Below are 26,936 nucleotides of genomic sequence, written 5' to 3' on the forward strand. Positions count from 1 at the left end.
TCTTTTACTGCACCTTTCACAATATTTGACCAAAAGAGCGAATAGTCTTCAGATAAAGCAACATTGATATTGCCATTTAAAACTGACTCATAATTCTGTGCTGTTATGTAAGTCACTTGTGATTGGCTTAAAGATTACTATTACTATTACAATACATTTACATACTTTTACCCAAAGTGACTTACAAAAGAGGAGCAAAAGCAATTTGTCAAAGATATTAGTATAAAATATACATCTAATTCCATGTTGTATTTCTGTATGCATAAGACCAGGAGCCCAGAAACATAAGCACCATATTGACCTATATTCAGAAGAGTCAATATAATTTTTTTTAATGTCCAAATTTTGGATCCACCCAGTCTTTACAGTAGGCTATATTTAATTACGTCCTTGCTTTTGTCTGTATGATAAAAGCTCATAGCTAATTATAAGATGGTGTCACCAAAGAAGGTATACAACTGCAGGGCAACAATTAATTAGTAATTATGATGTCCTAATACTGTAGTTAAGGCTGATTGAGTTAACTAAGCAAAGCAGAACTATTCACTGCTATAGCTTCTGATGGTTACCATTGCCTGTATGCAAGCAGTATGAAAAGCTGAAGCAACAAGCGGAGTGAAGAGTGCTTTCCCCAACTATAGTGACCCTCATGATGTCATAACATGGTCAATATTGCACAACAACTGAAATAGACACTATTAGCAAACTGAATTCTGCTGCTGTCATGCTTTAATATATGTTGTTTAAGTTATAAATTTAAGTTATTTTGTCGTATAATATTCCAGGAATACCTATCACATATCTATCACATTATATTGTTTCACGTATGTATTAATGCACAGTTTGATAGATAGATAGATAGATAGATAGATAGATAGATAGATAGATAGATAGATAGATAGATAGATAGATAGATAGATAGATAGATAGATAGATAGATAGATAGATAGATAGATAGATATATAGATAGATAGATAGATAGATAGATATTCTCAGAATGAGTTTACATGGTCTGGGGGATTTGGTAGTGTTTGTGCGGTGGGCGGGGCTTCATAAGGGGAGGAGGAAGGGCGGGGTCAGTGCTGACGTCATCACGGAGCCTGTCAAGACGGTGAAGAAATGCAGTGTTTTGTGGAGCAGCCTCCGTGGAGGTTTACGAAATCCTTGCGTGTTTGTTAAATGTCTGAAATGGCCTCGTGCCAGAAATACAGGTTTATTCGTCCGTTCGCCCCCTGAAGACGTGCAGTTTTAAAGACAGCGTGTGGGCTAAGCGCTCGCTAGCCGTCGCCATCGAAATAAAACTGGGTTCGTGGACAGAAGAAAGAAAGGAGACGACAGGATCTGGACACGTTTACACAGACCTATGAGACTCTTATCAGGTGATGCAAACTGTAAATGTCATTCGAAAAGCTTGTGTACAGAAGCATCGCTCTCTGCAGCTGTCACATGAATTCGCCTATTTTCATGGCCATTGTTAGCGCGACAGATGAATAGAAAAGTTTAGCGCGCTAGAGTTGGTTTGGACACTCATTCAAGTCGCTACGTGTGCAGAATTTTCTTACGCGATGCACATGCAACGCATTTTCTCCGTAAAAGCCACTGGATTCATTCACTGCGTGTGGGCTTTGTTATTGTACGTTAACGTTACGCGAGTTTGGGAATCGGGGATGGTTACGCAGATCATTATGCAGCGCATTAGGACGCACTGGGGTATTATGACGCAGTCGCACTTTCTTTCATGTTTCGGAGAATGTGTGAATGTAGAATTCAGACTTAGAATTGGTAATTCTTTCATTGTTATTCCTGCGAAACTGAACCTACTCAGCTTCCGCATAATTTCGCTTGATAGCTGTCTTTGGCTTTGTCCCACGTTTCTTGTCTCACACACAGCCTATCTTACTAAGAAGGTGTAAAATATGTGTGGGCGCGATAGATTTTATGATTATGTATTTATTTCATTTCCTTACACACAGAGAGAGAGAGATAGGCCTATAAGAAAAAAATCACTTTTTTCAGCACTTTTTCCAAATAACTTACAATAATATTAGTTACAAAGATTTGCTGTCCTCCTTTTTTAAATATAATATATATATATATATATATATATATATATATATATATATATATATATATATCGCATTATGAGAGAGAAGCACATTTATGACAGCACAGCAGAGTAACATTTACATTTTTAGATCATGATCTATTAGATGTCATTGCAGAACAAGTAAAAATAAAAAAATCAATTTCTTATGACATTTTTTCATTTAAAGATGACTGACTGCTAGTTTAGTTTTTGGCAAGTTCCATGTGTCATGTATAATGACCTACTGGGATTTAAATGGATATATACTGTGAACACCAGTCAACCACACACATGATGCCATAAGACACTTTTAATGAAGTCAAGCCTAAACTGATGTTCAAACTCTATTAAGATCTCATAGTGTTTGGGCCTATTAAATTGGAATATCGAAAGTTTAACAGTGACCTTTGAGAATGACCCTCTTACATGCTCATGGTTTGTTGTTATTGAAAGATCATCTAGTGTTACATGTTGTGGAATCGACATCCATTTGTGCAATCTCTCAAATCTATCATTCACAGGTAGCATAGGCACAGAAGAGTCTTTTGACCAGCCATGAAGGTCTGTGGTTATTATGTGGTGGTCGATTGTTTGTTGATGAAAGGTTACCTGTGGCCCATTCCCTCTCAACCGTATGCATCACGCTACATTATATGTACAGTATGTGCTCCATACGTGCCTTCACCAGAGAGGATCACATGTTGCCAGTCACCTTTTTTAGTCTGTAAATAGATTTACAATGGACATGTTAAGTTGGGGTAACAGGACACTGGTTACTAGATTAGAGAAATACATTGTGCTGCTGCTGTTGATATCACCATCATGACCCAATCTGCTCCTATTGTTGCAATCTCGTCAGTACCTGGGTAAATGATTTAAACCTTCATTAGTTAAATCTTAATAAAGTACAGCTACATGTTTATTCACATTTTTGGTGGGATTAGTGCGGTTGAGCCCATTGTTTCTGTGTTAATGCAATCATGAGAGGTTTCGCCATAGAAGTTCAAGTAATTTCGTGAGATTGAAATGAACAGACAGACTTTTATGTGGAAGAACGTATTTGGAAACCATGCTAAAAATAATGCCTTATGAAAAAAAAAAAGTGTTTTATTTTTGGTTGATTAGGTTCTAAGAAGTTTTTATTGCTGAAGTAGTTTGAAGAAATGTTTTATTGCAAAGACATTTGTGTGTGTGTGTGTGTGTGTGTGTGTGTGTGTGTGTGTGTGTGTGTGTGTGTGTGTGTGTGTGTTATAGCTTGATAGTGATACAGCTTGAAAAATACCAGATGACTCAATATGACTCTTCAGCATGCTGGGGGACAGTGACCCCTCTCTATAATGAGTGTCTCTCTCTCTCTCACACACACACACACACACACACACTTTTATTGCATTCCTCTTTCCTCTGGCGCTCATTTTTCTGACATTTCTAGACATTGACCAGAGATATGAGACGTTTCCTGTGGTTGTTTTTGCTCAAATTTTCTTGAATTTTTTTCATCATTCTTTTAAAGGGTTAGTTTACCCAAAAAATAAATGATGGTATTAATTAGTAAGATATGATACAGTCAAGATCTTTTTGATAAAATCAGAGAGATTTCTTTCCCACCATTGACACCCTACGCAACTACCACTTTCAAGCTCCAGAAAGGTAAAGGCATCATTAAAATATTTCTTCTGACTCCAGTGGTTTCACCTCAGTTTAATGAAGTGATCCGAGTGCTTTGTTTGCAAAAAAACATAATTTACCATTTTATTTACAAAATATTAATCAGCGTCTGCTCTCGCGTCAACACAAAATGCATGCGTCGTGTTGCTCTGTTTACACTGGTAAATCTTTACAGTACCATCTATTATCCCTGTTAATGTTGCAAGCCCCTCACAACCATTTTTGAATGTAAAATGCATGAAATGTGTGACATTAACTTGGGGGAATTTTCTATCAACTTTCTAGGTGATAGTTATTTTGCCATGCTTAATATTTGAAACTACCCAATAGCCTAAATTAAACATCTTTCCTTTAACATAAGTAGGATTAAAGGATGTTATTCCAACTTTAAAAATGTATTTATAATGATAAAAATGATCCTTTTTAAGTGTTGTTTTAAAAAGTGATTTTAAGAAAAAAAGAAAAGAACATTTGTATTTTTGGGAAATGGCAATTACCATTTTCAAAAACTGTTCCTGCTCCCACATTCTCCGTCACTCTTTGCCACCGTCATAATCTTCTTTCCGAAAAAACATTGGGAAAACAATGAACTGCTTTCACGATATTACACGTTTAATTACTTTCTTTGTCAGTCTACCTCTTTTCTCACAAACAGATTAATTCTTAACACATAGTCTTTGTGAAATGAATGAGCAGGCGATCAGATGCACTGTACTTGTGCTCTTGTCTGGTAAGAGATTGCACACAAACACAGTCAACATTGTGAGTGATCATTGGCTGATCGGACGGTGTGTGTTGTGATGTCTCTTGTGCAGGTGAGCGATGGATATGAGAGAGGTGTATGTGGTGGCTGGCAGCTTCGTGGGGTTCCAGCTGTTCTTCTCCTGCGTCAGTCCGGTTCTGTCTTCCAACTTCACGCAGGGTTATGGGAAACTTCCACCACACAAACTCAACGACTGGAACTCCAGGTATGAGCTCAAAATAAATCACAAACGCCCCAACAGAAATGTGGGTAGAAATGCATGGATGGGTATACGGTATATATATATATATATATATATATATATATATATATATATATATATATATATATATATATATATATATATATGGATATATATATATATATATATATATATATATATATATATATATATATATATATATATATATATATATATATATATATATATGGATATATATATATATATATATATATATATATATATATATATATATATATATATATATATATATATGGATATATATATATATATATGGATATATATATATATATATGGATATATATATATATATATATATATATATATATATGGATATATATATATATATATATATATATATATATATGGATATGGATATGGATATAGATATATATAGATATATCTATGTGTCTATGTATAGATCTATATTTGTTTGCAAGTTTGACCATTATTTATCCATCCATATATATATATATATATATATGGATAAATAATGGTCAAACTTGCAAACAAATATAGATCCATACATAGACACAAAGCAGTTCTGAAGGAAGTCACATATTGTGAAATATAGCATGAATGCATAGATGTGTTGATAATGCTACTGGGTTCATGAGTGCAGCTGAGTTCATGGAAATCATAAGATTAACGTTATTTTAGGATTAAACTCTAAGAAGTTTTCTAATGGCTTAAGAACTTCTTAATTTCTCAAATATTCTCAAACAACATTACTTTTTTTTTTCTTAATATAAAAGTATAATAAAATGTATGTTTGTATACTATCCAGCACATGAGGCGGCCTTGTCTAATATAACACATTTAAATAAAATCTTAAAACTAATTTGACACTCTATTAACCTTTTTTTAAGTAGCAATCTCCTCCAGATAATTTGTTTAAATGTAAAATGCTTGAAATGTATTAATTTAATTACATTAACATGAGACCAGGAGAATTTTCTAGATGATCGCAATAAAATCTTGCAGTAGCGATATGTATTATATGTTGCTAGTGTTATGTTGTAATGCCTAGGCTAATTATAATGATGACACTATTGTCTTCTGTTGAGCTGCTTTACAACAGAATTTGAATTGGTAAATCATTGATCATTATTTTTCTGTTTATTACTGTGAAGCTGCTTTGAAACAATCTGTATTTTACATAGCGTTATATAAATAAAGGTGACTTGACTTGATTAAATGTATAAAATCACCCAATAAATCACTTTAAAGACAAGTTGTATTTAAGGGATTTTAGATAAATCCCTTAAATATCCAGAATTAAGAGTTTTTATCACAAGCTGATGTAACCATTCAGATGCTGCTGTCAGTTATGAATATTTCAAGGTTTTTGCAGAAAATAATATTGCCAATGTTTAATTTAGAACTTTGGCCCTGTTTACACCTGCTATTAAGATGCGTTTTGGTCGATCGGATCACAAGTAGACGACACTAAATACAGGTGTAAATGGGGTCTAAAATGTTTCGAATCTGCCTTCTTTCGAAGTTGAAAACGCATTTGACCGGATTGCTTTCGTATTTTAAACGCTCATGTGGTCGAAAGTGTTCAAACAGACACTAAAGACCGTCTTCTCTCCACATACTGATCTAATGCGTAGACATTTTGGGAAGAGCTCTAGCCAGACGGGATTTAAACTTTGTCGACTGAAGAGCCAAGTTTGGTTTGAAGATGAAAACGTACCAATCTCAATGTTCTCTCACCATTCCTGATTTCTAACACACACTCACAGCGTTCGGCTGGTCTTGCGTCTGTCAGAGCAGAAACTAAACCAAAGTTTCTCGCGTTCATATGTAAATTCCGTGAGCTTATATTGTCCATTAGATTGAAAGATCTGAAAAAACACGTACATTTTCTGGCCCATTGACCTTCCCCTCAAAGAAATCAGGACAGAAGGGGTTGAAATGGGACAAAAGACGGATTAAAATATAAGGGTGTAAACAGGAATGTGTCTCCCTCGTCTACTTCTGATCCGATCGACCAAAACTCATCTTAATACCAGATGTAAACAGGGCCTTAGAATTACTGAATCCAGTCATATGAGAGAATTCTCTTTTTTGATGAACAAACAAGCCTTCAAATATCATTCGTAATGTTGTAGTACATGAGTGTAGGCTGATACAAGTGACGTTTAGTGATCTCTGCACTGAATTGTGAAATGTATTACCTTTCCTCTTTATCTTATGAACCTGGTTAACTTTGACCTTACACCACTTAGTCAGGAAGAGATATATCTCTGTACAGCACTTTAAATGGTTATAAAAAATGTCAAACACACAAGATAATTGAATTGGTTTTAGAAGATACTACCTCCGTTCTGGTTTTGACATCCTCCATTGGTTTAAAAGTCATGACGTGTTTAGAGAATGAAACTCAGATGATATTCTGTCAGCTAATCTAAATGCTTTCATGCTGTAATGAAAGCACACACCAAACTGTATTGACTGCAGATTTTCTTTCTTTCCCTATAAAGACTGCACTTAATTTTGAAGGTTTGTTTAGCATCCACTACTTTTTAACAATGGTACAGTAATATATTTATAATTATAGTGTTTTGTAAACAGACAAAATATGCTAACACTTTAGTTTAGGGTCCAATTCTCACTCTTTACTAGTTGCTTATTAGCATGCATATTACTAGAATATTAGCTGTTTATTAGTACTTATCAAGCACATATTAATGCCTTATTTTGCATGACCATATTCTACATCCCTAAATCCACCCAATACCTAAATTTAGTAACTACCTTACTAAATATTAATAAGCAGTTAGTAGGTGTTTATTGAGCCAGTGAGAATTTGACCCTAAACTAAAGTGTTACTCAAAATATTTTGCCCAATAGTTTGTTTATCTGTTGTAAATTAGCTTACATATACCTTCACTCTAAAAAAATAGTTTGGGTCAAATTTGGACAAACCCAACTGTTGGGTTTAAGAATGTATTTAATAAATACTGACCCAAACATGGGTTGAAACAACCCAGAATTAAACCTCAAAGTGAAACCTTATTCACACTATCATGGGATGAAATTAAGAATGTAATTTGATAGCAAAGTATTTCCTGTCAAACGTGTCAACCTTGATTACACATCGGATCAATGGTCTTCATAAAATATATATATATATATATATATATATATATATATATATATATATATTGTTTCTGTTAAATGATGAAAAGATTCCTAGAGAGTTTCTCAACACTCAGATAACAGATTCAAAGGTCCACAGTCCAGAGACAATGTTCATGCTCAAACAAACTAATGGATCAGATCAAATCAGTTCATTCACTGTCTGCTATCTACTATAGATACTATTTCGTTCTGTGTCAGCACCATGTTATCTATGTGAGATTCCTAATGTTGATTTCTTTCTACCCAGCCTGCAAATTATACAATGACTCACTTTTTATAAGAAAATTCAAGGTCTCAATCTTTTCTCGCTAACTAAACTTGTCTTTTGGTTGTCAACTATCCTAAAAACTAAAATCAGGAAGATTGCAATGTAATATGCATATCTATAATTAAATGATTGATCGTGTACTTATGTTCATAGGTGTCTATTTGGTGCCAGCATGGTTGTGCAAAATTCAGAATTTAAGAATTGTCTCACTTTCGATTTATGCTATTGAATTTGATTTAATCCCTTAACTGAATTGGCGATTCTGATTAATATGCAGTTTAATGTTTGATGATTGCATTAGTTTCAGGGCCTGAATTTCGTTTTTGGAAAATAGGGGGGAAGTCCCCCTTTAGGTCATTCTTATGGGGGGGATTTTTTAACTTGAGGGGGGAGTTTTTTTTAGACAATTAAAAAAAAATACGTTTAGCTAAATGTTTGCTCACTCATTGTATTTGTGTTTTTACAATGGGGCCATTTTTTTTAGTTTACACAACAAAAGGAAGCTTGATTTCAATCTTTGAATTAAATTGAAAAAAGTTGCACAAATAAATACATGAAATAAAGAGAAAAGTTTAGGTCTAACACTAGTATTCAGAAATGCTTGAAACGGAAAAAATAACACAGAATAGTCTTATAGTCCTGTATAATTTGAATACATAGGCTATTAATCCTGATTCTTTAAAATTAATGTTATCTTTTGTTGTTTTATATACAATAATGACAGACACATTTTAGGCTACTCTCACTTTAAGAGCTAGTGCACGGATCCACGTTCACATGTTGCGTGTAAAGCGCAGTCCGCGCCACTTTCTCCTCTTTTAAAAAGGGCTCCCTGTTGCTAAGCAATCATGAGCCATGTTCTGAAGACGAAGACGTTTCAGTAAAGGATAAACGCGCAAAAGACGTAACGTGAACGGCCCATACTGTTTTCATTATAGTGTCACATGCATTTTTCTTTTTGTATTATTTTTTAATGACATAACCGATTGTGTTTGAGAGGATACTCTTCAAGACTGGAATTTAGACAATTTTGTGTGCTTTTGACCGTTAAAGCGCTATAATTCGCGAAAAATAACTCAGTTTTGTTACTCACGAGCTGTTTGTTATGCGGTTTAAAATCACTTGAATGTTTAAATAGGTGAGACTTAAAAAGACGCACAAATTATAAACAATAGTGACGATGCAATGGCCCGATTGTGCAAGTGACATTTCCATCAAATGTCCCGACTCCTGAAACACGAGAGTCTAGAATCACCGCCTGCAGCTGTAGCGCGATTGGCTTGCCTTGTGCAACCTATTTTGAGAGTCAGAGAAGACGCGGCATTGGCAGAATCACTCACGCTGTTTGTGAAATTGCGTCTCGCAGAATGTTTTAAAATGACTGATTTGATCTTATAATCTGTTAATTAAATTTACTCATAGGCCTACATGCTAGATTGAATGAATGTTTGTGGGAATTTCCCGCATTATAAACGCAAGACCTGCGGGAGTGATTAAAATGATGCGCAATACCCGCAATCCCGCACCGAAGTTCGAGCCCTGAGTTTACATGTGTGTAAGCAATGCTTCTATCGCTTGCATCTGCTTCTTCTTCACTTGTTTTTGGATCCAAAGATTCTGTACTCTTTCAGAAGATGTGTAATAGCGCCCCCTACCGTATATAGTGCAGTAAAACATTGAGTGGCCGAAAATTACGTCAATGGCGGGGAAAGAGTTCAGTTCTGTAAATTTCAATCTTTAAATCCACCAGCTACCTTAAGTCAAGTGCAATTAAAATCCAAGAATTTATTTCATTCTCAATTCAATTCTGAATGGTGCACAATCCTGAGCGCCAAACTGCTTGAGTTTGTGGTTACTGAAATGTTGCTTAAACTCAGTGGAAGGTTCCTGATGTAAAATGTTGAGTTAAAATAGTTTCCCAAGCTTTTGTTTTGACTTTTTTTTCAGGTTCAAGATCCAAATGATTCTCTGTCTGGGAATAACGGAGTATTTTTATGTCCTCAGGCTGGTGTCCACTGTCCATGCATTAATTGTGGGGCTGTTCTGTCTCTATATCCTCTGGTACGATGATGCCGTCAATGAAGACCCCGTCTGGTAAGAGGCCAGTAGTTCAAAAACAGGGCAGGTTTATTTTCACCTTTATTGTACTTTTTGGATCTCATTGTGAATTTTCTTTTTTTCTTTTTCACAGCTTAAAACCAAACTCACAAATGCGTCTTTAGTCGAAAAGCTATTTATGAATCCATAAAAACCCACCAAAATGCAAGAATCAAACAATTAGTACCAATCAATATTAAAGTGCCAATATTTGATGATCTCATGGATTATATGACAAATTTCCCTTTATCCTGAAGTTTTAATTGAAACTTTTGCTCTGTCATCAGAAATGTTGTGTCCACTGTAGTCGCCAGTGCAGAGAACAGCCGTCTCATTTGTCTTCTTGTCTTTATTTTTCTTTTCTTCTTTCCCTCTCTTTTAATCTTTCCTTTTCTGCCTGCTGCCTGTTTGGTCTGCATCTTTGCATCCTGAAGGGGAAGAATGGTAATTTGTCTTTAGTTGTTGTCCTCTGTAGCTCTGCTCCAAAACCTACTGAGCTGTCTACTGAGACAGCATTTTGAGGCCTCATCAAAAGGTAGACAGCAACTTAGGGTTTATTCACACTTGGCAGGTTTGGTTCGATTGTTCATTTAAGTGTGAATGCTGCCATCCAAACCCTAGTGCGCACCAAACAAGCAGGCCGAGATCGCTGAAAAGATGGAAGAAGACCTTTAAATGAACCAAAAACAGGAAATAATGTCACCAGATGCGACCCTATAAAGGACAGAATGCTGAAGCATACCTGTTTGTTCTCGTTATAGTCACGATGTTGCCCATCACAGTTCGGTACAGGCGTCAGAATGGTGTCTCCTCGCAGAAGATCTTCGATTGTGTGTGTGACAGGGATTCCTGCTGCTGTTTTGACTCCTTTACACATTTTATAAGCTCTTCACGAGTTCTCAGCTGGTCAAAATACCATCGTACATAGCTACGCACACACAACGAGGGCATTTAGCCCAGCACACAGCATTGTTTTGGATGTTTGGTCTCAAAATACGTGATAATGCAAAGTGAACTAGGACTAAATGTGTTATTTTCTTTTTTGGTCCGGACCAAAAGAACCAAGAGAATCGAACTACAAGTGTCAACACACCCTTAATGTTTCCTTCTAAGTTGCCTCGTTTTTAGCAGCATTGCATGAAGGCTTTGTGGATAAAGCAAACCCAGAATGCATTGCAGCACACAAATACTCTGAGCATAAATCATAAGCTGCGTCCCGATTCGGAGGCTCAATCCTTCAAAGGCTGCATTCGAAGGTCAAATGCGTCACAGCGGCGCAATTTGAAAAGCTCTTTCAATGGGACTTACAAATGTGTCCTTTTTTGGGCCACGAAGGATAGGAAGAGTGTATCCTTCGCAACCTTGCCTACAAGAAGTTTCATTGTGCGGCGATGAAGATTGGATATTTTTTAAGAAATATTGTTGAGTTTTAACATACTTGAATATCTAACGATACAAATGTTTTTTTTTAAATGTTGACATATCTTTCCAATATGTGTTTTTATTGATAGTTTATACTCTTCATCAGGTACATGAATGGACCAAGGTGAACGTGGTGTTTCGTCTTCAGACAGTTGAATATAACTTTCAAAAAAGTCCAGTTCAAATGTTACTGCGACTCGTCAATGGAAGCTGTCACAGGACAATCCTCTGTAGGCTAGATTGTCCCGTTTAACAACACTTGGTATTAGGGGTCGACCGATTATCGGCCTGGCCGATTATCGGCGCCAATATTGAGCATTTTTAGGGTTATCGGTATCGGCCATTTTCAAAACTGATTTGCCGATAAAATAATTTAATTTTGAAATGCGCTATACTTGGCTCTGACGCAGCCACCTCTGTCGAACGCACCACTCTGTAGACTAGACCAATGCAATGTCCCGCAGATCTGATTTGTTTGGAGACACAAGTCCGGCCAATCAAATCAATGCGGAAAGCTGAAGGCACTGAAAGTTTAGCACTCACACCGACAGCACTCGCTGACTGGAGCTGCTGCACTGATCACGCATCAGTTGTCTTGTCTCTCAAAATTAAGGCAGCAGCAGACTTTGCTGAAGTAGCAATACATTACTCCACTGAAGTTGCAAAACACCTCTTTATAATAGGGTCCTGTGATGTCAGCGATGCAGAAAACACGGACTGAATCGCGGAATCCAGTCATGAAAACGGAATTTACTGTATAAAGCGTAATGTCACGGAATTTGTCAACTTCTTGATAAATTAGTAAAAAGCAGGTCAGTATAAATCAAATCGAATTTCAAACCGCAAAAAGACTATTTCAATATGAATCCTGCGTGTCTCTAAATGAATGGTGCAGACGCGTGATTTCATTTACCACACACACACACGCACGCACACACTGGAGCACGCGTGACGCTTGCGCTGTTTTCAGCCTCAGCCGCATCATTATATGAGGACATGATTGCATAAACATCATCTCCAGAGCCGCTTAGTCACTTCATGAGCTTTTTAAAGCTTCAACTGAGAAAAGTTATCGTCATATCATAAACACAGAAACTCAAAGATCTCCACGGCAACCCGTCAAAATAAAAGTTTTTTTTTTCACAGGGCCCTAAACATGTCACTTTTGTTAAACTGTAAATAAATGTAATAAATTTGATGATTTAAATGAATAAGAAATGCTTTTTCAGGACTAAAATTTAATTTAAACATTAAAATAGAGTCTTTAAGTTTTACAGAATGCTGCTGGGTGCTCCCTGCACATTTTTTTAAAGTTATTATTATTATTATTAACAGTTCTCAGATTTTAAGATATGTTTAAAATAATTTAAAGAAATTATTTTTCAAAACTCTTTGTTATTCTTAATTTTGACATTAACTTACATTTTTACACCAGACATAGGCTATATATCGGTTTTAAAATATCGGTTATCGGTCTACTTGATCTGTAATAATCGGTATCGCCATCGGCCCTGAAAATCACATATCGGTCGACCCCTACTTGGTTTGACCTTCATGGCCTTTGAAGTCCGCAGCCTCTGAATTAACACACAGCTTTAGTTTACATACACGAATATTAATTGCAACATGCTAATGCCAGACTCTATTGGAATCAGATGTGTGTCAAGTCTCCCGTCTAATTAATATTTATGGTGCTTGTGAAATTGCTACTTTTGTCAAATACACATCAAGGCAGCTCACTAGGTTTGGGAACAGAGCACTTGTCTTTGGATTTCACTTCTATATTCATCTCTTCTTTCGCCATTTGCTTTCTATAACAGTGACTAGACACTTTTTCTGCTATTTTGGTCCTAGAGGTCGTTTTTTTCCTTTCATTTTCTCCATAGTGATTTCATGAAATTCTTTTAATAAAGAGCCTTGAATCATACCAAACATCTCTGAGATGAACCACAACATTACATACTTTGATTTGAAGTAAATAGAGAAAAAAGACAGTTTATTCAAAAATGAGGGTACAACATAAAACTTGATTTATAATGATTAATTATAAGTATAAACAAAGTACACTTTAAGTGTATTGCAAAATATCTATAAATAGTTAAGAGAATATAGAAACCAACTCAAGTCTCAGAGTTCAGGGTGGCACTGTTTTGAAAGCTGTACATTATCGTTAAAACAGTTTCTCTATGGAACAAATGAATATTTCTTGAAGGAATTTTTTGAATATTAATGTTTACTTCATGGATAACTTTTCCCCCAGGTCCTTGATTTGTCACCTGTCCTCTCGCTTTATTTCTCACTCGTCACCTCTGCTCCTTCTTTCCCTGTTTTCTTTGGTTACCTGTTGACTCATTCAGAGAGAGAAACGTCTGTCTGTTGTCAGTGTGTCTTTTCCTATACTCCCTTCTCGCTCTCTGAGATCAGAGAGTTTTTAATCTTGTCAACAAGGCGCCTTTTCAGCAGGAAACATCAGATTCCCAGTCCCCCTCCTCTGTCGTATCATGTGACAGTCCTCCAGGCCTCCTCTGTCCTCTGTCCAATAGGCCGTCTCAGGCCAGAAATGCTGACCACAAACACGCTCCTGAGAATTCATTCCCATCCTTCCACCCCTCACTTCATCCTCACCCTAATAAACCCTTTTCACATTTCCGGTGTTTTAGAAGCTGAAGCATTATCATTTGCTCGAAAATCCACAATACATTTCTATGACTTTCCAAAAGAGGAAAAAAATATCGAGAGATTGATTACGGTGGTCAAAAGACAGAAAGATGTCAAATTTGGCGTCACTCCCTCAGCTATTGTATTAGAAACACTTACGCAGTGAAATTATAATATAACACAAAATATAGTTACAATGTTAATAACTGTGGAAATGGACCATCATATGCTATGTTTCCATCCAAAATTGTGAATTAAATTTTAGCGCAAACTTGGAATATCGCATTAAACTTTTGCGAATAAAGCAGCGTTTCCGTCCCATGTGTTCAAGAGAACAAATTTAGAACTTCCTGGGAAATTGGTGCAAATTTTCTGTAGTATAAATGGAAGTTGCTGCAATCGTGGAAGCCACTGTGGTTCAGAGCGCGCAGATGAAACGCAATAAACGCTGACATGGTGTTTGGGAACGCAATCGTGTGAGACACTTCTGGGACGTGATGAAACCCAACCATTTTGATGACAGACTTTAGTTCAGGCATTTCAGAATGACCGGACCAACATTTAATGTGCTTTGTGATGTGATTGGTCGGCTGGTTAGTCCAGTTATCCAATCACATCCTCTGTTGAGGCAAGGGCACGTGAGTTTTTTGTTGTGCATTGAGGGATATATTTGGCAAATGCGTTTCCTCTGCTCTGCCTCATTTGAGAGCATAATTTTTTATGTGCATTTTTAGAATTGATGTATGCTTGGCATTTCCATCCATTTTTATTATTATTTGATAACCCAAAATTGCATAAAAATAGGTGGATGAAAGCATAGCTACAGTATGTCAGTACATATGCCTTTTAAAAAAAATTAAATAAATTTATTTTTACCAAAATTTTATTCTAGATGTCACCTCTTTTGTCTGCTTTCCTCTTTTCATATGTTTTTGATCTGAGTCTTTACTTGTTGTCGTGGGATCATGAAGGAAAGGTTTCTGGTTTTTTTGTGACCCGTCTGAGCAGCCACCACTTGGCTTGATAATATCCAGTTTCAAGTGTAGGTAAATTGCATTGTCCATCTCAAGCTACATGATCAATATTAATATGTCGGCTACTGTATAACTAATTCAGTTCAGAGCTGATGGTAACAGGGTTGACAGTCTTACAGTTTCACTTGTCTTGTGCTCATCATTGTGTCATTCAAGGTGAATTTTAGAAGCTACATTTAATGCTATTATTGCGAGCACAGCAACATTCCTTTTATATCGTGCCAAATATGGGATTTATTTTTTCATTTGAACCAGGAAAAGAAGTTTTAGAGGATTTTGAAAAATTCAAAACAAGAAGAAATATTAATTAGTCTGCACTATCTTGAAATATTTTTGGCTGTCCTCTGTTCTGTTTTCATATATTAGCAATTATGCACATTTTGAACCTACACGCATGATAATGAAAGGCACTTGTTTTGTCGAATGACCCAACAGAAAGTAATTTGTTTCTGTGACTGGGCTTTTGTTTGCTAAATTAACATAGCAATTATGCCGGTTTACTTTAAGATTTAAGCTCCACAGAACCTTTTCAACCGCTCAAGCCGATCTCTTTTTTTGTGTTTTATGCTAACGGCTACATACATTGTAAGGCTGTGCAATTAATCGAATTTCGATTTCAATTTCGATTTTGTCTCCAAACGATCTCCAAAATAGTACAATCGAGTAAAAACGATTATTTTGCCATGTTCTGTTTTGCAAGAATACTCTTATTTTGTCTTGTGTTCTGAATCAATCGCGCACGCGCACATCCGTCCCTCCCAAAGCCATAAACTCTCTCAGCCTATACAGTCATAAATTGCAAGCACAATAAACTAAACAATAATAATTGGCTAATTTAGTGAGACCAAAGACGTCTCTCGAGCTGTCGCGATCTCTTTCTGCTCGATCACTGTAGCGCCTCAGTTCAAGCGAACGGCAGCGCGAGCGCACATGACCTGATCATCTGTTCCGCTTTACAGCACGAAACAAATCGAGGATGAACACAGGGAGCGACATTAACACTTGTCCAGGAATAGGGGATTTTTAAGTTACAAGTGAAAGAGTTTTACTTGCCCGACCGATCGAAACGCGAGATGGTTTTGATCTTATACAGTCAGTGTAAACCGAGATTGGTAATGGATAGTTTCTGGAAGCTGCGCTGACTATTTGTGAGACATTAGTGGAGAAATCAATACAAATGAGCCTAACAGCTCACACAAAAACTCACAGAAGAAACATACTGAGGTAGAAATGTTGAGTTTTTTTTATTTATAATATATGATATAGTTAAGTAACTTAACACGACTAAGAGCTGTTCTATAATATCACGATTGGGAATGTTACATTGAATTTATAGTTTAATAAACAAGTAGCCTAGTTTATATGTAGTAACTTACATTTTAGATGCAATATTGAATGTTTTTGTTCTATTTCACCGACGAAAATAGTTACAAAAGCAAAGCAACACTAAGCGCTGCGTTTTGTTACTGAATGATTCATTATTTTGAACGAATCGTTTTAATGAATGACTCGATTCATTTATTAAGATGGTCACTTGCCACCACTTATTGTTTTATTGTTTAAAGGTACCATTGATTTTATTTTTTATTTCATTATTTGTTTAAACATTAATCTCATAATATTTTTACAGTTGTAATTTTGCAGTGTAAATTAATTTAATGGATAACAGCCCTTTTTATTAAAACTGAATTTGATCAAATGTAAGAATTTGACATAAAACATATTTAGTAAGGTTTAATAAATTGTCCTTTATTAAGGTAAATAATGCCTTGGTGACCCCCTACAACAAATTACTTTGTAAACATGTCACCTTTTTCACCACTTGTGAGTTTGCAGGTCTGTTTAATAGTTCAAGATGTACAATAAATGTTCAAATTTAGATTTTTTTTAAGAGTTGTTGAAAGGTGTATTTTAATAAATGCAACACGTTCCCAAAGTCATGTGAAATAATCGTGTTACATAATCGTGATTTCAATACTGACCAAAATAATCGTGATTATGATTTTTTCCATAATCGAGCAGCTCCAGCTTGACTCAAGCCTTACACTAAAATGTCTTTCATTAGATTCGTCTATACTGTAAGTCTGTTGGGTCAGTTGTCTGATTCTGTTCCCCAAAGAGTGAATTAGATCACAGTTGAAGAAACTTGCTTTGGTATGTCTATCTGAAAGCTAATTCTACATCTTTCTATATAAATGAACTTTTGCCTGTTTTTCCCCCTAAACCAATCAGTTATCTGTACTCGGGTAAGATAAAAAATAACCTGATTATCGAGTAGGTTTTAGGTCAATGTCAGAATGACATGTACCACGTTCAAATCATAAAAGTACATAAAGAACGAGATTAGATAAGAGGGCACATTTCATATAAATTTAAAAGAATTTTCGTTATAATTTATAAAGTATTAGTTATTTTTATTTTTTCCCGCCAAACTATCATCAAAGTTATGTACTTAAATGTGCAGCGTGTAATATTGACAATTAGTGGTTGAAATGGGTATTACAGTCCAAACTCCACGAACACACGGGTTGCCAGATTGAGGACACGCAATTGACAGTTGAAGGCGACTAGCCTTAACCTGTAATTTGATGAGTTGATTTATCCATGTTTTAATATGCCTCTGATCATAGCGCTTTTTTAAAATGAATGCCGAGGCTTTTTAGGTAAAAGCTGCAATCTCTGACCCAGTTTGTTCACTGGCTTCTATGTCTGAAAAACGCGGTGTCTTCCACAAACTGGCAATCCGGGGTGTTGAAATACTATTGGGTAAATTGGCAGTGGGCGGAGTCTCACAGACCAAAACAAAAACTGACATTCCAACACACATTTCAAAATAGAATAACAGGCCGTATCATTGTTTTTCAGAGAAACAAATATATGAACTTAGCATGTTTCCTAAATCTCTGCAGATGCTTTAGTAGTCAAAAAACTTACATACAGCACCTTTAAGGCAGTACAGTAGGCCTTCTACAGTACTTCAGAACCACTTGCACACGTAAGATTAAGTGTGAAATCTTGCATGGAGGCCTCAGCTGTGCAGTGCTGGGCGGGGAGTGAGTTCAGGTGTTATACAGAGGGGTCAGAGGTCAGACTGAGCTTCCTGTGCATGAGAGTCTGCTAGCGCTCGTATTGAGATCGTGTTTCTCACACACATGTCCTCTGTTACTGGACACCTGCGATCGCTGTGTATCGGTTCCCTGATCGCTTTACAGACTCGGAGAGAGACACTCAGATCTCAGGGACACATGTATATGTATATATGTATACACATGTATATGTATATGTATAAGACACCAAGATATTCATCTTCCATATGGCAAGCGCATAGGTTTGTTTAGTTCATTTTCTCTCCCTTGTAACTCATAGATGACCCCATCGACCTCACTCGAATTCATTTTCATGAAAATAAACTTCTTAAACCAACCTAAGCTAATGCTTGATGCCATTCTCTACAGTTTGAGCTACTGGAATGATTGTGTATGTAAGTTTGAGTTTATGCGGCCTTTTGTGAAATCTCTCTGAACTAAGCGTCTTTATTAGTTATGCCTGTGGTTCAAAAGAACCTACTCAGATCATCTGTTGATCTATTAGTGACGCATGATTTCTGCAATGCTGAAAATATGCACCTAATCATGGAATTCAGTCATAAAAATGGAATTTACTGTTGAATTTACTGGAATTTAGAGGAATAAAATAAAAGTAGGGCTGTACACTTAATAGAAATATGGAATAGTGTCTATGAATATTAATATTATTAAATAGTTATGATGGGAATATATTACCATTATACAGTAGAATGTCTCTCTCAAAGTAATAATAATAGGCCTAATATTAAAATATCGCACAATTTCTCATCCATGATTTAATTTAAACTGTAAACAAAAAAAAATTAAAGGAATTGTTTAAATTTAATTTGATTAAATTTTAAAAGATTAATTCAGTCATAAAAGTTGTATGCATTATTTTTTTACCACCATATGTAATACTAGATTTTATTAAATCATAAAAAACAAACCAGAAAATAATAATTGTTAAACTATTATGATAAATAGTTGGTTAGACATTCTATTTGGTCTAAATAAAAATCGAACTAAACCATTCAAATGGAATCCAGAAAAATTCAAATGGGAAAACCGCATTTTGGAAGAAATTAAATGGAATTTGGAAAATAAAAATGAGTGCAATCAAATCGCTTAATCGCGTTAATCGAATCTAACATTAAAGTTTGTAAATATACACGTGTGTGTGTGTGTGTGTGTGTGTGTGTGTGTGTGTGTGTGTGTGTGTGTGTGTGTGTGTGTGTGTGTGTGTGTGTGTGTGTGTGTGTGTGTGTGTGTGTGTGTGTGTGTGTGTGTGTGTGTGTGTGTGTGTGTGTGTGTGTGTGTGTGTGTGTATATATATATATAATATCGATTTTCGATTGACCAATCGATTTATTTTGATTTATTTAGTTAGATAAATAGGCCGAGGTAGCCGACAAGCTTACAAATGCGATGGTTAAAGTAACAACATGGTTGAATCAATCATGTTTACAACTCAATGTGGCAAAAACTGTGGGTATGTTCTTCACAAAATCACATAAGATAACCAAAGATGCAGATATCTTAGTGTCTGGTGAAAAAATACAAATTGTCCAAGAATATAAATATCTCTGCATTTATTTAGACACCAAATTAAATTTTAGATCACATGTAAAGCAAACCTGTTAAAAAGTCAAATTGAATCTAGCAAATTTCCGATTTATTAGAAACTCAATGTCTATTCAAGCGGCCAAAACTTTTATGCACTCAATGATTCTATCTCATTTTACCTACTGTTTGACGTGCTGGTCCCAGTCTAACTCGAATACTTTGAAACCACTACAGACTTTATACAACATGCACTCAAAGTACTTGATAAGAAACCAAAGCATTTTCATCACTGCGCCATTTTATTAAAATAATTAGATTTTCCCAACTTAAAATATTGTAAGTTCACAAATTGCTGTCAGGTCTACAAAATCTTACATGGGATGGCACCGCAACCCCTTGGTAATTTTGTCAATCTTAGAACAACCACACACACAGAATCACCAGAGGTCAAGTGGTGACTGTATTATTCCACTTAGAAAAAGTGTTTTTAGTCAGTCCGCCTTCTCCGTTAGGGCTTCTCTGGAGTGGAACACCATTCCGGCTTCAATCAGAGACATCAACACGTATAGCCTTTTTCGATCACTTCTGAAATGTTGGCTTATTAGTAATCAGACTTGTCAACACTGAAGTTTTACTGTTGGCCGTTTGTGTTAGTCGTGAATCTTTCCTTGTTTTTTTTCTTTGTTTGACCTTGCTAATGATTTTAAAATGTATCTTTATATTCTTCTAACAAATGTTTTAACTTGTTGCACTGACAGTGCATGCTATTTGCTGTTACTGCCTGTGCATATAACTATCCTGTTCTTCAGAATTTAATTTTTTTAGGGAGATTTAACAGGTTCATAATTATCGTCTACTGTAGCTACGCTGTCGCAGACAAACACAGCTGTACTTACACGTACTTATGAACTTTTAAAAATTGTATTTTCCCTAGGGTGCCACTGTACAACTGGCAAACAGGACTACAGATGAAAATTAGCCTTTGGCTAATTCTGGCATGTTACAGGCGTACTGTTGTTAATACGCATTGTCCTGGCAATAAATAAATAAATGGAAAAAAAGAAAAGATGCGATTTAATTGATTTGACAGCACACACAAAAATGGCCCCTAATCTATTTCTTGATTTTTAAAATGCATGAAACTGATCTGAGAACAGATAGTTCAAAAAGTCACAGTACACATTCGTTTCACATAATAAACATTTAATTTTTATAGTATATTTGCCCTTATGTAGATGTGTATTACCAGATATCTGTGACGGTGGAAAAAGCATTCTTTAATGCTTGAATGATGTTTAAAACGTTGTAGATCACTACCATCTCAGATGTTCACCCAGGTGAATTCCATTAAGCATTGTTTCATTGGAGTGTAATTTCACCGAGAAACGTCACTTGTACACTTGGCAGTGTTGACAGTGGCATGTTGCCGGTGATAGTACAGTAATAAATGGCTTCAGTCAAAAACAGCACCAACCCCTCATGCTTTGTTGTTGGCTAAGGTTTCCATCTGCAGGTTTACTGGGTGGTGACGCTTTTAGGGATTACACCTTACAGAAATAAGCGGTTCATGCTAATCTTTTTAAGTCCAAACAGCACAACATTTCCATTGCTGAGTGACTGCATTTCATATTCTTTTGTTTAAGCTTTGTTTTTCTGCTTCTTCAGGGGTGATCCTAACCTGGTTAAGCTCAATGTGGCCATCACCTGTGGATACCTGTTCTATGGTATGAATCGTTGATTTATTATGGAAGTTCACGCACAGATGACACATTTCAGATCTTTTCAGGTTTGTCTACATTTTTTACTCTCTTGTTTTCTCTTCCGTCCTCTACTCCTCTCTTCTCTCAGACCTGGTGCTTCTAGCTTGTAACTGGAGTACCATGGGTGACGCGTTTTTTGTCTGTCACCACTTGGCGGCGCTGTATGCTTATGGATATGTGCTGGTAAGTACCTGGGAATACAGAGCACAACATGAAAGGCCCTTGAAATTGAGGACATTTACTGTTTAAAAAAATAATTTAAAAAAAATCTGATACAAAAGGAAGATAAGATCTTATGATAAAAGTTTAAATCTTTAAAAAGCAATTCTAAGAAGGAGTCATATATATATATATATATATATACAAAAAGTGACTATTATTTTCACTGTTCTTTGTATTATTTAAAGATTTATATACTTTTTTTTTTAGCTTATGTCATTTGACAGCCCAAAATAACCTATTAGTTTTAAAGAGACTTACTAGCCTTGGCACACAGTCTAGTTAGTTAGTTAGTTAGTTAGTTAGTTATTTAGTTAGTTAGTTAGTTAGTTAGTTAGTTAGTTAGTTAGTTAGTTAGTTAGTTAGTTAGTTAGTTAGTTAGTTAGTTAGTTAGTTAGTTAGTTTGTTTGTTTGTTAGTTTGTTAGTTTGTTAGTTGGTAAGTTGGACCACAAAATCGCATTTTGGGAAAATCACCCTGACTTTGATTTGACTGTGTGTGTGTGTGTGTGTGTGTGTGTGTGTGTGTGTGTGTGTGTGTGTGTGTGTGTGTGTGTGTGTGTGTGTGTGTGTGTGTGTGTGTGTGTGTGTGTGTGTGTGTATAAGTTACTAGCCACTCAGCATTTTTTCACTGGCCAGAATTTTAACATTAATGCCATAGGGAAAAACTGCCATTTAGATACTTGTAATATAATCTCATAATTTGGTAGCTGGTATATTAGGCTGCTGTCACTTTAAGAACTGCCGCACAGATCATTATACTGATACGCATGCATTTTCTTACTCAACTGTTTACATTCACTTAAAATAAAACTGACTGTGTTTACGTGAATACGCCAAGACCAACATTTTGAGATTATTTTGTGTGTATTTGACTGTTTAAACACAGTCAATTTAGTACTGAGAGGAGGCTTTATGTGGCACACTTTGGGTATGAGCACAAAATCTGAGTAAATGCGTGCAATCCCATGCTGAAATTCAAGCCCTGTAACCGCAACAATATTCATCCAGAGCAAATTAAATATTGATATGTATATAAAAAAACTATATTTCTGACAACACTACATTTTACTTAGTTTAGTATTTAAGATGCATTTTTGAAAGACTACAATTGAAAAATTTATATATTATCAGGGCTGTCAACTCTCACGCATTGAGCGTGAGACTCACGCAATTGACCCAATTCTCACGCTCTCACGCCACACCCCCGATTTCTCACGCTGAAGTGTCAACCCGGTCGGTCAAATGCCTGAAAGATGAGTTTATCTATATATCTACCTGTTGAGCCACTCGTGATCGACTAGTTATACCGCAAATTAGTTAAAATATCCCGTAATATATCTAGAGCGAGCGTGCATGCGAGACAGATATTGTGCTTCAAACCACGCGCGCATGGCAGAGAGGTAAGCGAGCAGACCCCCCCCCCCCCATTATTTTTATATATATATATATATATATATATATATATATATATATATATAATCCAACAAAAGTTTGACTGTGTGTGCGTTTGTGTGTATATATATGTATGTATGTATGTATATGTGTATATATGCAGGGGTTAAAGTGGGCCGGACCTCAGGTAGCTAAATGAATAAATAAATAGATTAATTAATCTCAACAAATCTCGCTAGTCCCGAGATGGGCCTACTGGCCCATAGATATCTATGGACTGGCCGACCAACCTCCCTTCCTCTCCTCCCCGCTGAACGCGAGCGATTACAAATGCATGAAATGCACTCGCGGTGGTTGAGCGCGGTAAAGTTAGTTTTTGGTTCGATATTCACCGGACATTTGTTTTCCGTTGCCACTGTTCTATAGGGTCGGCGGCAGTCTTACAAAGATATCAATAGCAGGATTAGTTTTATCATTATGTAACTATTGTATATCGACATGAAATATTCGTTCAAAATCACCTACTTGCATTAATGCTGAATATTTATACCTGAGAATGCTTTGGCTCGTTCCCACAGCGTATGATAACTAAGGGAACGTCTGCCAATTCCACCAACTGTGTTAAACGTAGACTATAATTTGAATTATTTAAAATTACTTTGAAAACGTTTGTTTTTAAATGTTATCATTCCAAAGCTTGTAGAAGGTTCCTATTGGCAATATTGGTAGCCTTGAGTAAATTAACTTATCTAAGAAAATGCTTCATAAAATGTATAAATATCAGTTGAGCCTATCAGTTGAGCCTATGTTTACTTTCTTCACTGACACAGATGAAAATGAAAAGACTATCAGTCAAAGTTCAGCTTTAGGAGGGGAAGAAATAGGGAAGGATAAGGAGACTGAGAGAAAAAGAAAGATGGAGATGAGGAGAGAGCGGGTATTGACAAATAATCTAATGCCCACTGACATAGTTTTAAAGCTATTTATTATCCATTTTTTTGGCCTTCAAAAATCTTAAATTGCACATATGTTGGTTAAAGAAATCCAAATTTTATGCAAGATGTTTCAGTAGAGTTAAAAGTCGAAGTAGACTAATGTCAAATTTCCGTAATTGTGGTTGTGATTTTTTTCTGTTATAGTTGTCTTCAGCCATTTTGGTGTGTTAAATTTGTAGTTTTTGACTTCCCATTTTCATGTTTTTGAATTCCCAATTTACAATATAAAACAAGGTTGTGTTCCATATTTACCCCTTTTCCACCAAAAAAGAACGGGTTCGGAACTGGTGCTGGTTCAAAGTTGGTTCGGAGTTGGTTCAACTTGCGATCCTCCTCAGAGCCTGTTTGTTTTTCCACTTCTAGAGCGCCCAGCGAACGACGTCGTTACGTCACTGTGTACGTCGCTTTACGTCTCAGCTAGAAACGCTTGCAAGTACAACATTACTTTGGGATTATCTCTAACTCGTGAACCAAGAAGGCTTTAAAAACAATTGAAATATGTAAGTCTTTTAATCTTTTCCTTTGATATGTAATCTTTTCTGATTAGTTATGTACCCCTGTCTTGTGTCTTTTTTTTCTTTCCGTTTATTTGTTCTATATTGTGACTGTTTTCTTCTTTGCTTACATAATGTTTTCAATAAATTTTTTTTAAAAAAAGCTAGAAACGCTTGCGCCAACTTCAAGCATAACAATTACTATGGCGGACTACATCGTGTTTCTGCAAATGTTTCTCCTGGCTTTGCGGTCAGAAAAGATGTTTAGGACACATCTAAACCCGCCCCCAGCCCCCGACGTAAGCATGACGTGGTAAAAGAACGGTTCTCTGGTTCTAGTCCAGCAAAGAGTTGGTGCCGCTTTGGAACCAGTTTTCCTGGCCGAGAACCGGTTCTTTGGCTGTCGAAACACAAAGAACTGGTTCGCGCGCAGGCACCGGCTCCGAACCGGCTCTCAAAACGCTTTGGTGGAAAAGGGGTAATTGTGGTGTTCAGCAATTTTAACACCGTATCGTCATCATATCAGTGTACATGGAGCAAAATAAAACCATTAAAATATCAAGTAAATAAGTATTGTGATATTTGCCACAGTGACACTCTTGTCCCAAAAAGTACTGCTATACCACAATACTCAATATGTTGTCCCACGATGAGTCATTTTTCCCTGTTGCACCTACACAAAATTTGAGGGTTCCCCCACCAAATCCCCCTTTAGACACTGTATACACACACACATTATATGTTTACAATTTATTAAATATAATTTGCAATTAATCAATTTGACAGCACTAATAATACAATTTAATTCTACTACTACTAATAATAAAGGTTTGATCCCAAAAATAGCACACAAAAAAATGATGAAAAAATAAAATAAATTTAAATTCAGAAAATGAAAACTTGTTACTCATTGGAGAGGTATTTAAAATGATTGTCTGTTTGATCTGCAGACACGTGGAGTGCTTCCTTATTTTGCAAACTTCCGACTGATTTCAGAATTGTCAACGCCATTTGTGAATCAAAGGTGAGATTTGTTCACTCACTGGGAGAGATTTATTCAGATCCATAAACTTCTCGGTTGACCTCTATTTCTCTCTCCGCAGGTGGTTTTTCGAAGCGTTAGCCTACCCTCGTACCGACCAGCTGGTTGTCATCAACGGCATCGCCATGGCGGTCGTGTTCTTCCTGGTGCGGATTGCAGTGATGCCGCCCTACTGGGCGAAGGTGTTTGGCACGTTCGGTACGCCAGCGTTTGAAAGGCTTGGTCTCAGTGCTCAGGTGGCTTGGATCGTATCCTGCATTTGTTTGGATATCCTGAACACAATATGGATGTACAAAATCGCCCGCGGCTGCTACAAGGTCATTACCGGCAAGCTAAGAGGGGGCAAAGTGGACACCAAAAAGACCAATTTCGTGAACAACCACACAGACTGAGAATCATCCACAATAAAGACGTATAGATTAGACTTATTCTCTTCCCAGAATATAGCGACTTCCGAGTCATTTCAAATTGTGCTCTGGATGGATGTGCTCTCAAAAAGAGGTTGAGAGGATCCATCCCAGTGTGGTTTCAACCTCTATGTCATTTACGAACAATCTGAATTCACCTACACCGGTGAACATCAAGCAGATAGATGCCTCAAACACAACCAAAGTGCCTCAAAGCACAAAGAGAAGCAATAGAACATGAACATATGAGCTCGTGACCACGGAAAGTCCATCGCATCTCCCTGGCAAAGCCTTATCCAGTCAGTACCCATCCTTGTTTTTTCTCTAAACCAATCGTGGTTGGCTTAAGAGCCATATTTCCTGTGATATTTACACTGATGTGCCTCAGTGGTCTCCAGGCTTGAACTTGCTCCACAATTGCGGATCATATGTTGGCGGATCGAAAACACTCATCGAATTCATTCAGTCTTACGTCAACACTACATTGCCAGTCTGACTTGTCGCAAGGCTTCCGTGAAACCACAGATCTACCTCTCTCACCGTGTCAAGCACAAGTACAGCACCTGCCCGTCCCAGAACCAAGACCGTATGGACTTGCTACGAAAAAA

At 36.4% G+C, this 26,936-nt stretch overlaps 1 protein-coding gene across 2 annotated transcripts; it reads left to right on the forward strand.

Moving 5' to 3' along the window:
* The first annotated feature begins 1,081 nt into the window (after positions 1-1,081).
* tlcd4b (TLC domain containing 4b) lies at positions 1,082-26,936 on the forward strand. 2 transcript variants are annotated; one of them, XM_077213755.1, is made up of 7 exons: positions 1,082-1,379; positions 4,570-4,722; positions 10,181-10,270; positions 21,684-21,742; positions 21,867-21,961; positions 25,830-25,903; positions 25,983-26,936. In XM_077213755.1, exons 2-7 carry the CDS (start codon positions 4,577-4,579, stop codon positions 26,311-26,313), a joined length of 795 nt encoding a protein of 264 aa, XP_077069870.1. In that variant the 5' UTR covers positions 1,082-1,379; positions 4,570-4,576; the 3' UTR covers positions 26,314-26,936. The 2 variants fall into 2 exon arrangements, with proteins under 2 accessions (XP_077069870.1, XP_077069869.1); XM_077213754.1 differs by having other exon boundaries at positions 1,237-1,379; positions 4,575-4,722; positions 25,983-26,447.

The sequence above is a fragment of the Siphateles boraxobius genome, unplaced genomic scaffold, assembly GCF_051911475.1.
Source record: "Siphateles boraxobius isolate OS27281-9 unplaced genomic scaffold, OSU_SipBor_1 66, whole genome shotgun sequence".
NCBI lineage: Eukaryota > Metazoa > Chordata > Actinopteri > Cypriniformes > Leuciscidae > Siphateles > Siphateles boraxobius.

Coding starts and splice junctions, on each gene's coding strand:
- tlcd4b (XM_077213754.1), top strand. Junction 10,271..21,683: donor GTCAATGAAGACCCCGTCTG/GTAAGAGGCCAG, acceptor CTGCTTCTTCAG/GGGTGATCCTAACCTGGTTA. Junction 21,962..25,829: donor ATGCTTATGGATATGTGCTG/GTAAGTACCTGG, acceptor TTTGATCTGCAG/ACACGTGGAGTGCTTCCTTA.